General features: G+C 39.6%; 2 protein-coding genes across 4 annotated transcripts; one reads left to right on the top strand and one right to left on the bottom strand.

Moving 5' to 3' along the window:
* Positions 1-4,187: 4,187 nt before the first annotated feature.
* gpx7 (glutathione peroxidase 7) lies at positions 4,188-6,750 on the top strand. The gene is made up of 3 exons (XM_047375267.1): positions 4,188-4,399; positions 5,913-6,174; positions 6,342-6,750. Exons 1-3 carry the CDS (start codon positions 4,256-4,258, stop codon positions 6,503-6,505), a joined length of 570 nt encoding a protein of 189 aa, XP_047231223.1. The 5' UTR covers positions 4,188-4,255; the 3' UTR covers positions 6,506-6,750.
* Positions 6,751-6,952: 202 nt separating this feature from the next.
* LOC124874072 (interferon-induced protein with tetratricopeptide repeats 1-like) lies at positions 6,953-9,998 on the bottom strand. Of its 3 annotated transcripts, none has more exons than XM_047375262.1 (3): positions 9,775-9,998; positions 9,577-9,689; positions 6,953-9,328 (listed from the first exon to the last, which is right to left on the bottom strand). In XM_047375262.1, exons 2-3 carry the CDS (start codon positions 9,657-9,659, stop codon positions 8,020-8,022), a joined length of 1,392 nt encoding a protein of 463 aa, XP_047231218.1. In that variant the 5' UTR covers positions 9,660-9,689; positions 9,775-9,998; the 3' UTR covers positions 6,953-8,019. The 3 variants fall into 3 exon arrangements, with proteins under 3 accessions (XP_047231218.1, XP_047231219.1, XP_047231217.1); XM_047375263.1 differs by having other exon boundaries at positions 9,577-9,686; positions 9,775-9,809; XM_047375261.1 differs by having other exon boundaries at positions 9,577-9,997.
* Positions 9,999-14,743: the final 4,745 nt, after the last annotated feature.

Here is a 14,743-nt window from a genome sequence, read left to right as displayed (position 1 = left end):
CAAAATATATACATTTCTTGATGAAAATGCATGTGTAAGGAAAAGGAAAAACAAAATATATACATTTCTTGATGAAAATGCATGTCTAAGGAAAAGGAAAAACAAAATATATACATTTCTTGATGAAAATGCATGTCTAAGGAAAAGGAAAAACAAAATATATACATTTCTTGATGAAAACGCATGTCTAAGGAAAAGGAAAAACAAAATATATACATTTCTTGATGAAAAGGCATGTCTAAGGAAAAGGAAAAACAAAATATATACATTTCTTGATGAAAACGCATGTCTAAGGAAAAGGAAAAACAAAATATATACATTTCTTGATGAAAACGCATGTCTAAGGAAAAGGAAAAACAAAATATATACATTTCTTGATGAAAACGCATGTCTAAGGAAAAGGAAAAACAAAATATATACATTTCTTGATGAAAAGGCATGTCTAAGGAAAAGGAAAAACAAAATATATACATTTCTTGATGAAAATGCATGTCTAAGGAAAAGGAAAAACAAAATATATACATTTCTTGATGAAAATGCATGTCTAAGGAAAAGGAAAAACAAAATATATACATTTCTTGATGAAAATGCATGTGTAAGGAAAAGGAAAAACAAAATATATACATTTCTTGATGAAAATGCATGTCTAAGGAAAAGGAAAAACAAAATATATACATTTCTTGATGAAAACGCATGTGTAAGGAAAAGGAAAAACAAAATATATACATTTCTTGATGAAAAGGCATGTCTAAGGAAAAGGAAAAACAAAATATATACATTTCTTGATGAAAACGCATGTGTAAGGAAAAGGAAAAACAAAATATATACATTTCTTGATGAAAATGCATGTGTAAGGAAAAGGAAAAACAAAATATATACATTTCTTGATGAAAATGCATGTCTAAGGAAAAGGAAAAACAAAATATATACATTTCTTGATGAAAATGCATGTCTAAGGAAAAGGAAAAACAAAATATATACATTTCTTGATGAAAATGCATGTCTAAGGAAAAGGAAAAACAAAATATATACATTTCTTGATGAAAATGCATGTCTAAGGAAAAGGAAAAACAAAATATATACATTTCTTGATGAAAATGCATGTGTAAGGAAAAGGAAAAACAAAATATATACATTTCTTGATGAAAATGCATGTCTAAGGAAAAGGAAAAACAAAATATATACATTTCTTGATGAAAACGCATGTCTAAGGAAAAGGAAAAACAAAATATATACATTTCTTGATGAAAAGGCATGTCTAAGGAAAAGGAAAAACAAAATATATACATTTCTTGATGAAAACGCATGTGTAAGGAAAAGGAAAAACAAAATATATACATTTCTTGATGAAAATGCATGTGTAAGGAAAAGGAAAAAACAAAATATATACATTTCTTGATGAAAATGCATGTCTAAGGAAAAGGAAAAACAAAATATATACATTTCTTGATGAAAATGCATGTCTAAGGAAAAGGAAAAACAAAATATATACATTTCTTGATGAAAATGCATGTCTAAGGAAAAGGAAAAACAAAATATATACATTTCTTGATGAAAATGCATGTCTAAGGAAAAGGAAAAACAAAATATATACATTTCTTGATGAAAATGCATGTCTAAGGAAAAGGAAAAACAAAATATATACATTTCTTGATGAAAATGCATGTGTAAGGAAAAGGAAAAACAAAATATATACATTTCTTGATGAAAACGCATGTCTAAGGAAAAGGAAAAACAAAATATATACATTTCTTGATGAAAACGCATGTCTAAGGAAAAGGAAAAACAAAATATATACATTTCTTGATGAAAACGCATGTCTAAGGAAAAGGAAAAACAAAATATATACATTTCTTGATGAAAACGCATGTCTAAGGAAAAGGAAAAACAAAATATATACATTTCTTGATGAAAATGCATGTCTAAGGAAAAGGAAAAACAAAATATATACATTTCTTGATGAAAACGCATGTGTAAGGAAAAGGAAAAACAAAATATATACATTTCTTGATGAAAATGCATGTCTAAGGAAAAGGAAAAACAAAATATATACATTTCTTGATGAAAATGTATGTGTAAGGAAAAGGAAAAAACAAAATATATACATTTCTTGATGAAAACGCATGTGTAAGGAAAAGGAAAAACAAAATATATACATTTCTTGATGAAAACGCATGTCTAAGGAAAAGGAAAAACAAAATATATACATTTCTTGATGAAAATGCATGTCTAAGGAAAAGGAAAAACAAAATATATACATTTCTTGATGAAAACGCATGTCTAAGGAAAAGGAAAAACAAAATATATACATTTCTTGATGAAAACGCATGTCTAAGGAAAAGGAAAAACAAAATATATACATTTCTTGATGAAAATGCATGTCTAAGGAAAAGGAAAAACAAAATATATACATTTCTTGATGAAAAGGCATGTCTAAGGAAAAGGAAAAACAAAATATACACATTTCTTGATGAAAACGCATGTCTAAGGAAAAGGAAAAACAAAATATATACATTTCTTGATGAAAACGCATGTCTAAGGAAAAGGAAAAACAAAATATATACATTTCTTGATGAAAAAGCATGTCTAAGGAAAAGGAAAAACAAAATATATACATTTCTTGATGAAAACGCATGTCTAAGGAAAAGGAAAAACAAAATATATACATTTCTTGATGAAAACGCATGTCTAAGGAAAAGGAAAAACAAAATATATACATTTCTTGATGAAAACGCATGTCTAAGGAAAAGGAAAAACAAAATATATACATTTCTTGAGGAAAACGCATGTCTAAGGAAAAGGAAAAACAAAATATATACATTTCTTGATGAAAACGCATGTCTAAGGAAAAGGAAAAACAAAATATATACATTTCTTGATGAAAACGCATGTCTAAGGAAAAGGAAAAACAAAATATATACATTTCTTGATGAAAAGGCATGTCTAAGGAAAAGGAAAAACAAAATATATACATTTCTTGATGAAAATGCATGTCTAAGGAAAAGGAAAAACAAAATATATACATTTCTTGATGAAAATGCATGTCTAAGGAAAAGGAAAAACAAAATATATACATTTCTTGCTGAAAATGCATGTCTAAGGAAAAGGAAAAACAAAATATATACATTTCTTGATGAAAATGCATGTGTAAGGAAAAGGAAAAACAAAATATATACATTTCTTGATGAAAACGCATGTCTAAGGAAAAGGAAAAACAAAATATACATATTTCTGCTTTTATTTTTAATTTTGTCAGGATCGGTCCTCCAAAGGTTTTACGATGGATCCAATTAAATGTGATCTAAATAACCGAATCATTTTAGTTAGCATAGCTAAATGAATCGAATCCCAAGAAAGGACCGGAACTTTTATACAAAGTGGGCGTATTGATATGAAGACCGCTGTGTATTGCGCTGCGTTTAGGTACAGTTTGGAAAATAAACTACTGCATCAACTCCTACTTTTCATCTTAAAACAAAATGATACTACGAACGTTTAAACATAATGCTGGCGCAGGTTTGTTTTAGTTAACAACTGCAATTTGTTTCTATCACAACATTTAAACTTTAAGTTTTAGTTAAGTGTTTATTTACAGCAAAAATAATCTGATTCAAAAACGGTTTAAATTTTTGCTCACGTTAAAACAAGCAGAAATCAGTCTTGTGGGTATAAGACAAGACGGACAACTTTGAAGGGTAGCTTGGGACCAGTTGACCTCCGGTTCTGACGGTGTTAAAAACAAGTCGAAAGAATGATTAAACACAATAGCAACGAGTGTCACAATAAAGAGGAAATAACAAATGGGAACAGATTCATCACCATATCTATCTATCTATCTATCTATCTATCTATCTATCTATCTATCTATCTATCTATCTATCTATCTATCTATCTATCTATCTATCTATCTATCTATCTATCTATCTATCTATCTATCTATCTATCTATCTATCTATCTATCTATCTATCTATCTATCTATCTATCTATCTATCTATCTATCTATCTATCTATCTATCTATCTATCTATCTATCTATCTATCTATCTATCTATCTATCTATCTATCTATCTATCTATCTATCTATCTAAAATAAACATAATAATATAATAAAAAAGAAATAATACAAAGGTTATAGGAATCTTTTATTTTGTAGGCATTAGCAGGCACCGGAAGTCTTGTCCTGACTGTTCGTACCTTGACAGAGGTTCGGAGTTGGACTCTTCTCTCTCCTCTGTTGAGTTGTCGGTGTAGTTTTATGGTGAAGATGCTTCCCGCTGCGCTCTCCGTGACATTTTTATTATTACTGGGCCTGACAGAAAGCAAACAGAAAGACTTGTATACTTTTAAAGTGGTCAACAGCAGAGGGAAGCTGGTTTCTTTGGAGAAGTACCGCGGTTCGGTGAGTCCGGTTCAGTTTAAACGGACAGCCTTCTCACTCAGCTGCATGCCTGAATGTTGCATGTGAAAGCGTCCGTTGTCTGTAGATGTAACTAACAGTAGCTCCGCTGCGGTTCGGTTCGGTTCGGTTCGGCTGCAGCCTGTTCGGGTCGTCCCGGCCGGCTGCAGGGCAGCCTACGTGGCAGGAGGCCTGCAGCAGCTCCATAGATTCCATTCAAGCCAGGTACGGATCACCACATCTGTCCAAGCTTCACCTGCAAGCACAACACTAACTCCTACCCGGAACCATTTAGGAATAATTCACTTTGCAGGATTAAGTTTTGCACTTTTTATTCATTGCAATTTTAGATTTTTGTTACAAAATGCACATGTCAGATGAGGACTGTGAAGATAAGCAAACAAAAACAAAATCCAAGACAAAATATTTCATTCATTCATCAAATTTAAATACGTTTAAATTTAAGGCGAACAAAAAATTTAAAATAAAAAAAAATTTTCCATGTGGTTCCATTGCGGAGCTGCTTTGACTGTTAGTCTTGGCATGAGGTTGTTGCATGTTTTAACGTGTAATAACTGGAGTCTTTGCTTCTTTTCCAGCATTTAATGTGGTGTATAAACAGTTAGGTTCTGTTTTTACTGCTGCTTGAACAAATCTTTTATTTTCTCTTTAAATTGAAAGAAAAACATTGTTTTAAATGTTTTCTGTGTGGGGATGTGCTGGGTAGTTTTTAGCAGTCAGTATCTTTAGACCTCCAAACACTTTTTATGTCCACATGCAGCATAATTTGGAGATACTTTCATTTTGTAATTCCATCTGCTTTGTGAATCAACACCAATATTGTTTAATTGGCAGTGAAACAATGCCACAGCATGATGCTACCACCACCATGCTTAACAGTTTTAACAGTGCTCTTTGAAGACTGGCCTTGACTACTGCAAGCATTTTCTTGTCATTACGACCAAATAACTTGGGTCTTTGTCTTGTTATACCATAAAAGCTTTGTCCAGTAGCCATTTTGCTTTTTCATGCAGTCAGTTGCACATTTCAGTCCATCTTGAAGGTGTTAATTTCGAGGCAAGGGCTTTATTTCTGGTGCGCACCCTCTTGGTCCATATGGATTCAGTAACACAGGTGTTCCAGCAGCTTCCATGGATGTTCCTGGGTTGTTCCTGGGTTGTTTCTGAAGCATCTTAAACCAATGTCCTTTCATCTGAGCGTGACAGTTTGGGTCAGAAGGTTGAAACCCGGACACGGTTGGTTGTGATCCAGCAGGTAAATAATTTAAAACTGCTTTCGGAACAGATAAAGAAGGCCAGCACTAAGCTTCTGGGGTGATTTTCCCACAGCTTCTATCCTGATAAATTCAAACCCATGTAACTTATTCTTTAAAACAAAACAAAAACAACGAGGTCATATTTTGTACAGCCATCCACCCTGGAAAAACCTTTTCAGAATTGTAGTTCTTGCTGAGTCACATTCATTTGTCACTGATTTAGTGTTTCCGTGGACTCAGGTGTCACTGGTGGTGAACGTGGCCAGTGAGTGCGGCTACACGGAGGACCACTACAGGGACCTGCAGCAGCTGCAGCGCGACTTCGGCCCCCACCACTTCAACGTCCTGGCGTTCCCCTGCAACCAGTTCGGGCAGCAGGAGCCCGGCAGCGACAAGGAGATCGACAGCTTTGTGCGAAGAGTCTATGGAGTCTCCTTCCCTCTATTCAGCAAAATCGCCGTGGTTGGAACAGGAGCCAACAATGTCTACAAACACCTGGCAGGTGAGTCCGATATGGAAAGACCAACTGATCGCTTTGCTTCGATGACTCCGTTATTTATCCTTACTCATAAGAAAGAAAAGCATGAAATCTGTAATGTTTTAGGCATGTTTTTGAAATGTAAAAGCTCAACAATTTGTTCTGAACACTTCATGTCTTATTCTGTGCAGATGTGTCTGGAAAGGAGCCTGACTGGAACTTCTGGAAGTACCTCATCGATGTTAACGGTAAAGTGGTGGACGCTTGGGGGCCGAAGATTTCAGTCAAAGAGATCCGCCCAAAGATAGTTGAGATGGTGCGGCAGATAATACTGAAGAAGAAGGAAGAGCTTTAACTCGGCACTTTCTCCATAAACTGGACCCATTTGTTACCTTTCGGTCCTGACGGTAATTTCTCTTGACAGAAGCAGCTCCAGCTACTTTCTGAGCGCACTGATCAAACACAACTCCTGCTTTTTAAAAAACTGATGTCAGGTTCTGTTTTCAGGAATATTTAAAGCTGCAGTTTGTAACCAATGAGCTCCTTTTTAAATGGGGAGGGGGTATCTATTCTGAGTTATTCAATAAACCTTTACCGTGACTCGGAAGTTTCTACTGAGTTTGTTTTATACTCTGCATCATAAACTGTTTATTGACCCCATTTGAGCGAAAGACGTTCTCTGTCTTTTCAAGAGATTTCTCACCTAGCAATGCTTCAAACCCGTCCTATTAACTGCTGACTTGCAGGTTAGGATTAGATTTTTACATTGAAACTACCACAAAGCATAAGTGGAAGCAGAGTGTAAATTTAGTCATGAGACATTTTATTGACAAACACTATTAAAGGCTCGCAGGTGTTAATGCTGAATACTTAACTGCATGATATTGTGACATTAAGTCATTAAACATTTATTTGCTGTTAAATATGCTAAATGATATGTAAAAACGCATAACTTAAAAACAAACACCACATTAACACAAATAACAGAAAAGAGAGTGACCCAGAAAAAAATATTTGGGGATAAATAAATTAAGTTTCTGTAATTATTAATGACCATCAGTTTGAAAATAATAATAAATCAGTTAAATAAATTGAACATTTAGTTTATTTCATTGGGACTTAAAATAATTTCTTTTCCCTTTTTAGGAGATATATGCTTTTTGCTGCAACCTTTTTACTCCACTTGTATGCTTTTGACTCAAAACAATTGAGATGAGATGCAAATTATTTGTACCAGCGACCTCTGGTGGAGGGTCTAAGAATTCACTAAGGTTGCCGATTACTTCCTGAATAGTTTTATACGAAAATGTTTTTTAATTAAATGAACATGGATCATAACAGGCAGGTTTTGAGTGTGAGAATGAAATGAAAGATTGAATAAATTAGCGCAACGCTGTGTTTTTGATGCTGTAATAAAACTGAGGTCTTCAGTGTGTAATTTAAACAAAAATCTCTCAATTTTAGGCCATGATGTTTAAATGTCCATTTTTAATTGAAGCAAAAACAGTAACAACTTCTGAATGTAAACTGTCTTATAATATGAGAGCTTGCATGTGGTAACTTTGACGCAAGAATATTTTCCTGTTGGTAAAAGGAACAGTCAAAATGTAAATATCTGCAGGAAACATATGCATCGCTTGTTAAATCTGTGCAGAGTTTAGAGTCAGAAATAAGTGTAAAATAAGAGTGAAATCTCCATATCAGCTAAAAACCTACATCATTTCTTAGGATTTTTTGGTTTCTTGTATTTACCCAGTTTGTCCCACATTAAGGACCTAATACCTCTGAAACCTGCTGCAGTGAGTGCAAAACCCATCTCTCCCGTATCACAACACAGAACTTTATCTAGATTCTGTTTACTGTGGGCTCTCAGAATGACAAATTAACCAGGAAATCCTCTATATCTCTGCTCATTGGCTGCCGTTTCTCTTCACTAATCTTCTCCAGCCTTCTGATGCTGTCCTCCCGATAGAAGCTCTGGTGAGGTATCACTGCTGCCCTCTTGTAATATGTGATTGACTTGTTCCTCTCCTTCCGACTGTACTGCAAATATTTAGCGTAGAAGCTGCAAACCATCTGCTCTTCTTCAGGATCCAGGTCAGCTTCCAGCAGCTTCTCAAACAGCTCCTCAGCTTCAGCTCGCTGGTTTGATTTTGCATATATGTTCGCCAAAGATATTTGCATTTTAAGTGAAGAATGAGGGTAAAGAGCAATGGTCTCTTTATGAAGACTGACAGCTCTCTCAATCAGGTTGCGCTCAAGGTGATTGTTGCTCTGGGAGAAGACTTTCCTTTTGTAGCAGATTGCAGCACATCTCTTTATGTAGCGTGCATCCGGATGTCTTTCGAGAGCCTCTTCTGCTAAATCAAGAGCTTCATCCATGGATACGTAGATCCTGTAGAGCCTTAGTAAAGGCTTCATGCCGCTGTAGCTGCTGACTGGCTTTCTCAACACTCGTCTGGCCAATTTGTGTGCTTCATCCTGAATTCTTGCTCCCTTCTGAGCTCGTGCTTCCAGGTAAAGAGCAGTAAGGTACAAGTTTTCTGGGTCATGCTCTTTGGCTATTTTCACCTTCTCCAAGATATCAGAGTCCAGGTTTTCTTTGCGGTGCAAAAAGGCTTTTACTAATGCTAACACTCGGCTAGTTTGCCATTCCACCATGTCCGGCTGCATCCTGATAGCTCTCTGGAAGTAATCTACAGCCAGAAGCTTCTTATTGGTGCTGAACTTCATCACAGTCCAGGCTTTCTCAGCACAGATCTCCGGATGGGGGTCGTCCAGAGATGGTGACGGGTACTCACACACCAGGGCTTCAACCTTTGACAAGTATTCTCGAGTCTGTGCTTCCTCCCCCATTTGGTGGTGCAGCCAGGCCATATTTCCATAATTTACCACCAACCAGGGGCCCTCATCTGAGACGGTGTTCCTCAGCTGGCGGAAAGCCTCTGCAGCCCTGCAGAAGAAACCCCGAGCCTCTTCAATGAGGCCCAGCTGGTGGTGAATGAAGCCCTGGAGGTTAAAAATGTGACCCAGCCAGCAGTATCCCTCTTCTAAACCAATGTCCTCCAGCGTATCCTGGATACAGAGCAGTTTGGACCTGCTGATGTCCAGATCCCATGTGAAATGACACTCCAAGGACACTAGTTTCAATTCCAGGACTGACTCACTCCAAAAAGCGCTGAAATGTGATAAAAGGGTTAGACGTAAGATTATAGCACAGCAGCAAAATAGTGTTTAAATAAATATCTGAAGGAGAGAAGGTAAGGACAAAGTGGAAAGAAAATAAGAAATATAAGACAATGTAGGCTTAGAACTAGCAGAAGGACAACGGAGTAAAGAAGGCAAGAGAAATCTTTAAAGGGGGGATAAGAAAAAAGAAAATACAAAATCTGAAAGGGGTTAAGTAAGAAAAGAGAGACAACATACCTCATCCTGCAGCAGTTGTCCAGACGTAGTGGGTTTCTAAATAAGCTCAGCTTTCTGTTCTGCTTGTTTAGGTGCGGCACCATAAAAATATGTAACGTTCAACTCCTGTACTGCTGTGAATAATATCACACAAATCAGTGGTTGAGACTTTGTGGACTCTCTTTTCTCATAAATCAGAAACTGTAACATAGGACTCACCGATGAGTTGGTCCAATGACAGCAAGAACCTGCTGTCCAAAGCTGACTGAACTCTTTTTATCCTGGAATGAGGGAGGGTGCAATGAGTCAATCCGATCTGAAAGGCTAAAGTTCAGGCAGAGCTGTACATACTGCAGTCAAAGTCTTCTTTATATGCCAGCTCTAAATGACTTCACACAAGCTCACACTTATATTTCATACAAATATGAATCCCAGCAGCAAGATGTTCTCTTTACAAACCAAAAGACAACCAAAGTGCTGTACAGGTAAATAAAAAACTAAAGAAAGATAAGAAAGATAAAAACAACAAAATAAAACAGCAATAAGCAATAAAATTTAAGATTGATAATAAAAGGCAAAGAAGAAACAAGGACTGGCCTAATGGTCATGCTTTCTGCAATTAAAAGCCAGTTTAAAGATGGTTTTTTAAAAGAGATTTAAAATCAATAAAGTTCCAGCAGGCCTGACCCCAAGAGGGAGGCTGTTCTAGAGTCTAGGACCTGCGGCTGAAAAGGTTCTGTCTCCGCTGGTCAAGAGCCGAGTTCTGGGAACATTTAAGAGCTTCTGGTCTGGGGATGTATGGATGCAAAAGCTTGTTGAGATAAAGAGGTGCCAGACCATTTAAACATTTAAAAACTAAAAATGAAATCAAAAAAACATTTCTAAAAGAAACAGGCAGCCAATGGAGGGAATACAAAATATATATATAGCACTAATTCATAATGAAAAATGTTCTCAAGACACTGTAAAGTAAAGGTACACCAAAAATCCAATTATTTACAGTCTAGTTCAACCCAATTAATTTACTTGTACTCGTCGTCTTCCGCTTATCCGGGACCGGGTCGTGGGGCCAGCAGACTCAACAGAGACGCCCAGACGTCCCTCTCTCCAGACACCTCCTCCAGTTCCTCCAGGGGGAGCCCAAGGCGTTCCCAGGCCAACCGAGAGACATAGTCCCTCCAGCGTGTCCTGGGCCGTCCCCTGGGCCTCCTCCCGGGGGGACGTGCCTGGAACACCTCCCGAGGAAGGCGTCCAGGAGGCATCCGGTATAGATGCCCGAGCCACCTCAACTGGCTCCTCTCGATGTGGAGGAGCAGCGGCTCTACTCCGATCCCCTCCCCGATGGCCGAGCTCCTCACCCTATCTCTAAGGGAGTGCCCGGCCACCCTACGGAGGAAGCTCATTTCAGCCGCTTGTATCCGGGACCTCGTTCTTTCGGTCATGACCCAAAGTTCATGGCCATAGGTGAGGGTAGGAACGTAGACCGACCGGTAAATTGAGAGCTTTGCTTTTCAGCTCAGCTCTCTCTTCACCACAATGGACCGGCACAGCGCCCCCATTACTGCGGCAGCCGCACCGATCCGTCTGTCGATCTCCCGCTCCATTCTCCCCTCACTCGTGAACAACACCCCGAGATAGTTGAACTCCTCCACTTGAGGCAGGAACTCCCCTCCAACCTGAAGAGGACAAGCCACCCTTTCCTGGTTGGACTTGGAGGAGCTAATCTTCATCCCAGCCGCTTCACACTCGGCTGCAAACCGCCAAAGCGCATGCTGTAGGTCTTGGCTAGAGGGGGCCAGCAGGACCACATCATCTGCAAAAAGAAGAGACGAAATCCACTGGTCCCCAAACCAGACCCCCTCTGGCCCTTGGCTGCGTCTAGAAATCCTGTCCATAATAGTTATAATAATAATCATCTTTATTGGTCATTGCACATGTACATTACAATTAAATTTGTCCTCTGTATTTAACCCATCCCTTACAAGGAGCAGTGGGCTGCCATTGTGCAGTGCCCAGGGAGCATTCTGGGGCTAAGGGTCTTGCTCAGGAACCCAGAGTGGTAATCTGTGGGATACAAACCTGGCCCCTTGTGTCCCCTCTGGAACACAAACCTCCTATTCTAACCACTAGGCCACCACTCCCATGAACAGGACCAGTGACAAAGGGCAGCCCTGCCGGAGTCCAATATGCACCGGGAACAGGTCCGACTTAGTGCCGGCAATGCGGACCAAACTCCTGCTCCGCTCGTACAGGGACCAGATGGCCCCTAATAAAGGGCCCCCGATTCCATACTCCTGGAGCACCCCCCACAGGGCATCACGAGGGACACAGTCGAATGCCTTCTCCAGGTCCACAAAACACATGTGGACCGGTTGGGCAAACTCCCATGAACCCTCGAGTACCCTGTAGAATGTATAGAGCTGGCCCAGTGTTCCACGGCCGGGACAAAAACCACACTGTTCCTCCTGAAGCCGAGGTTCGACTATCGGTCGGACTCTCCTCTCCAATACCCTGGCGTAGGCCTTACCAGGGAGGCTGAGGAGTGTGATCCCCCTGTAGTTGGAACACACCCTCCGGTCCCCCTTCTTATGAAGGGGGACCACCACCCCAGTCTGCCAATCCAGAGGCACTGTCCCCGACCGCCACGCAATGTTGAAGAGGCATGTCAACCATGACAGCCCAACACCGCCACGCAATGTTGAAGAGGCATGTCAACCATGACAGCCCAACAACATCCAGAGACTTGAGGTACTCAAGGCTGTCCGGATCTCACCCCCGAAGCCTTGCCACCGCGGAGCTTTTTAACCACCTCGGTGACTTCAGCCTGGGTGATGAAAGAGTCCAACCCCGAGTCCCCAGCCTCTGTTTCCACCAGGGAATGCGTGATGGCAGGATTGAGGAGATCATCAAAGTACTCCTTCCACCGTCCGATAATGTCCTCAGTTGAGGTCAGCAGCCTCCCACCCCCACTATAAACAGTGTTGGCGAAGCACTGCTTCCCCTCCTGAGGCGCCGGACGGTTTGCCAGAATCGCTTCGAGGCCAACCGGTAGTCCTTCTCCATGGCCTCACCGAACTCCTCCCAGGCCTGAGTTTTTGCCTCTGCCACAGCCCAGGCCGCAGCACGCTTGGCCTCACGGTACCCGTCAGCCGCCTCAGGAGCCAACCACAGCCGATAGGACTCCTTCTTCAGCTTGACAGCGTCCCTTACTGCCGGTGTCCACCACCGGGTTCTGGGATTGCCGCCGCGACAGGCACCGCAGACCTTACGGCCGCAGCTACGGGCAGCAGTATCGACAATAGATGCGGAGAACATGGTCCACTCGGACTCTATGTCTCCAACATCCCCCGGGATCTGGTCAAAGCTCTCCCGGAGGTGGGAGTTGAATACATCCCTGGCCGAGGGCCCCGCCAGGCGTTCCCAGCAGACCCTCACTATGCGCTTGGGCCTGCCAAGTCTGTCCGGCTTTCTCCTCCTCCAGCGGATCCAACTCACCACCAGATGGTGATCAGTGGACAGCTCAGCCCCTCTCTTCACCCGAGTGTCCAAAACATGCGGCCGATGATGATACAACAACAAAGTCGATCATTGACCTCCTGCCTAGGGTGTCCTGGTGCCAAGTGCACTGATGGACACCCTTATGTTTGAACATGGTGTTCATTATGGACAATCCGTGACTAGCACAGAAGTCCAATAACAAAACACCGCTTGGATTCAGATCGGGGAGGCCATTCCTCCCAATCACGCCTCTCCAGGCATCACTGTCGTTTCCCACGTGGGCGTTGAAGTCCCAATTAATTTAATTTACCACAATTAACAGATCCATTGTGCTCAGATTCAAACTCAACTCCACATACATACAAAGTCCATACATTCATATTCAGTATAGTTCAGTTAAATCAAATTATCAAACAAACTTAATATTGTTCAGTTCATATGAGTGAATATAAAAAGCAAATCTATAAAATAAAATACTGCACAAATCTTCAGTTCAGCTCAGTCTTACATGCAGAACATGCACAATATGGCAGACAGCATTAGAGAGGAACAGATCATTATAAATCAGAAGAAACCTCCAGCAAAACCAGGCTCAGGGTGGGCAGTTTGTTTAAAAAAACCTAATTAAATAGAAGGAACACAAAGACTTTGCTACATGCTAACCACACTACTTGATGTCTAGGAGTTATAGTTATTAAATTTACTAAGCATAATAATTACGCTACATTCTAATTAAGCAAACTAACTGAGCAACATGTTGCCTAAGCATAAAAACTACATGCATACTAAGCATGATACACTTACTGCATGCAAATTAGGCATGGGGACGTTATTCAGAAATAAAGAAGAATGCTATCTACATGCTAATTACATGCTGACTATCAAAATTATGCTATTAATGCTAAGTGTTGTCTGGGCGTTATAACTTTGTGATATGGTAACCCACCATGAGAAGTTAACGAGACACCATTTAAGCATGATAAAGATCTTAATATGCAAAGAAGTGTGCTGTCTCTACTAAATGCTAAAACAACATAACTGTACTATATGCTAAATATGCACACTAACTAACTTTACACCATGCTAATTAAGATTGATAACCTTCCCACATGCTAACTAAGCTTCGTGACCAAAAAGAATAATAACTCACATAATAACACTAACAGTACTAATTTTGCTACAAATATAAGATAAGAAAAGAAAGGAAAGAATGTAAAGTTTTTTTCAACATAAATGCTCAGAAATATTTTTTTGCAGATTTTTGTTTACTTTAAGCAAATGTAGTCCCATGGACTATAAATGGAAAGAAAATGTGCTTCATCCATCCAGTCATCCACCAGTGTAACCCCATTGCTGTATAACTACAGGACCCAGCTTACTCAACCCAGCTCATGAACATGCCTTTGCAAAAATAGAAAATTATAAGCCCTGTCTTTAGGAGTAGAAAGGGTGTTTGATTCATGGTCAAAAACTGGGAGCTGCTTTCACAAGAGAGAACTTAAACATCTACCTCCCATTCTACTGGTTCCAAAATATTTCAGCTTCTGACCCACAAAATAACAGATGAGACTTGTGACCACTTCTACTACAAGCACTTCTTCTGAGTTAAAACATGGTAAAATAACAAAACAAACAGGATCAACAGTCTATTGTAGGTATTGTGTTTTAGCTCTTCTAACATTTATAGAAC

This window comes from Girardinichthys multiradiatus, chromosome 9 (genome assembly GCF_021462225.1).
Source record: "Girardinichthys multiradiatus isolate DD_20200921_A chromosome 9, DD_fGirMul_XY1, whole genome shotgun sequence".
Taxonomy (NCBI): domain Eukaryota; kingdom Metazoa; phylum Chordata; class Actinopteri; order Cyprinodontiformes; family Goodeidae; genus Girardinichthys; species Girardinichthys multiradiatus.
The sequence above is the reverse complement of the archived record's forward strand: the minus strand, read 5'-3'. Positions and strand labels throughout refer to the sequence as shown.

Coding starts and splice junctions, on each gene's coding strand:
- gpx7 (XM_047375267.1), top strand. CDS start 4,256: ATGGTGAAGATGCTTCCCGCTGCGCTCTCCGTGACATTTTTATTATTA. Junction 4,400..5,912: donor TGGAGAAGTACCGCGGTTCG/GTGAGTCCGGTT, acceptor CCGTGGACTCAG/GTGTCACTGGTGGTGAACGT. Junction 6,175..6,341: donor TGTCTACAAACACCTGGCAG/GTGAGTCCGATA, acceptor TATTCTGTGCAG/ATGTGTCTGGAAAGGAGCCT.
- LOC124874072 (XM_047375262.1), bottom strand. CDS start 9,659: ATGGTGCCGCACCTAAACAAGCAGAACAGAAAGCTGAGCTTATTTAGA. Junction 9,329..9,576: donor GACAACTGCTGCAGGATGAG/GTATGTTGTCTC, acceptor ATCACATTTCAG/CGCTTTTTGGAGTGAGTCAG.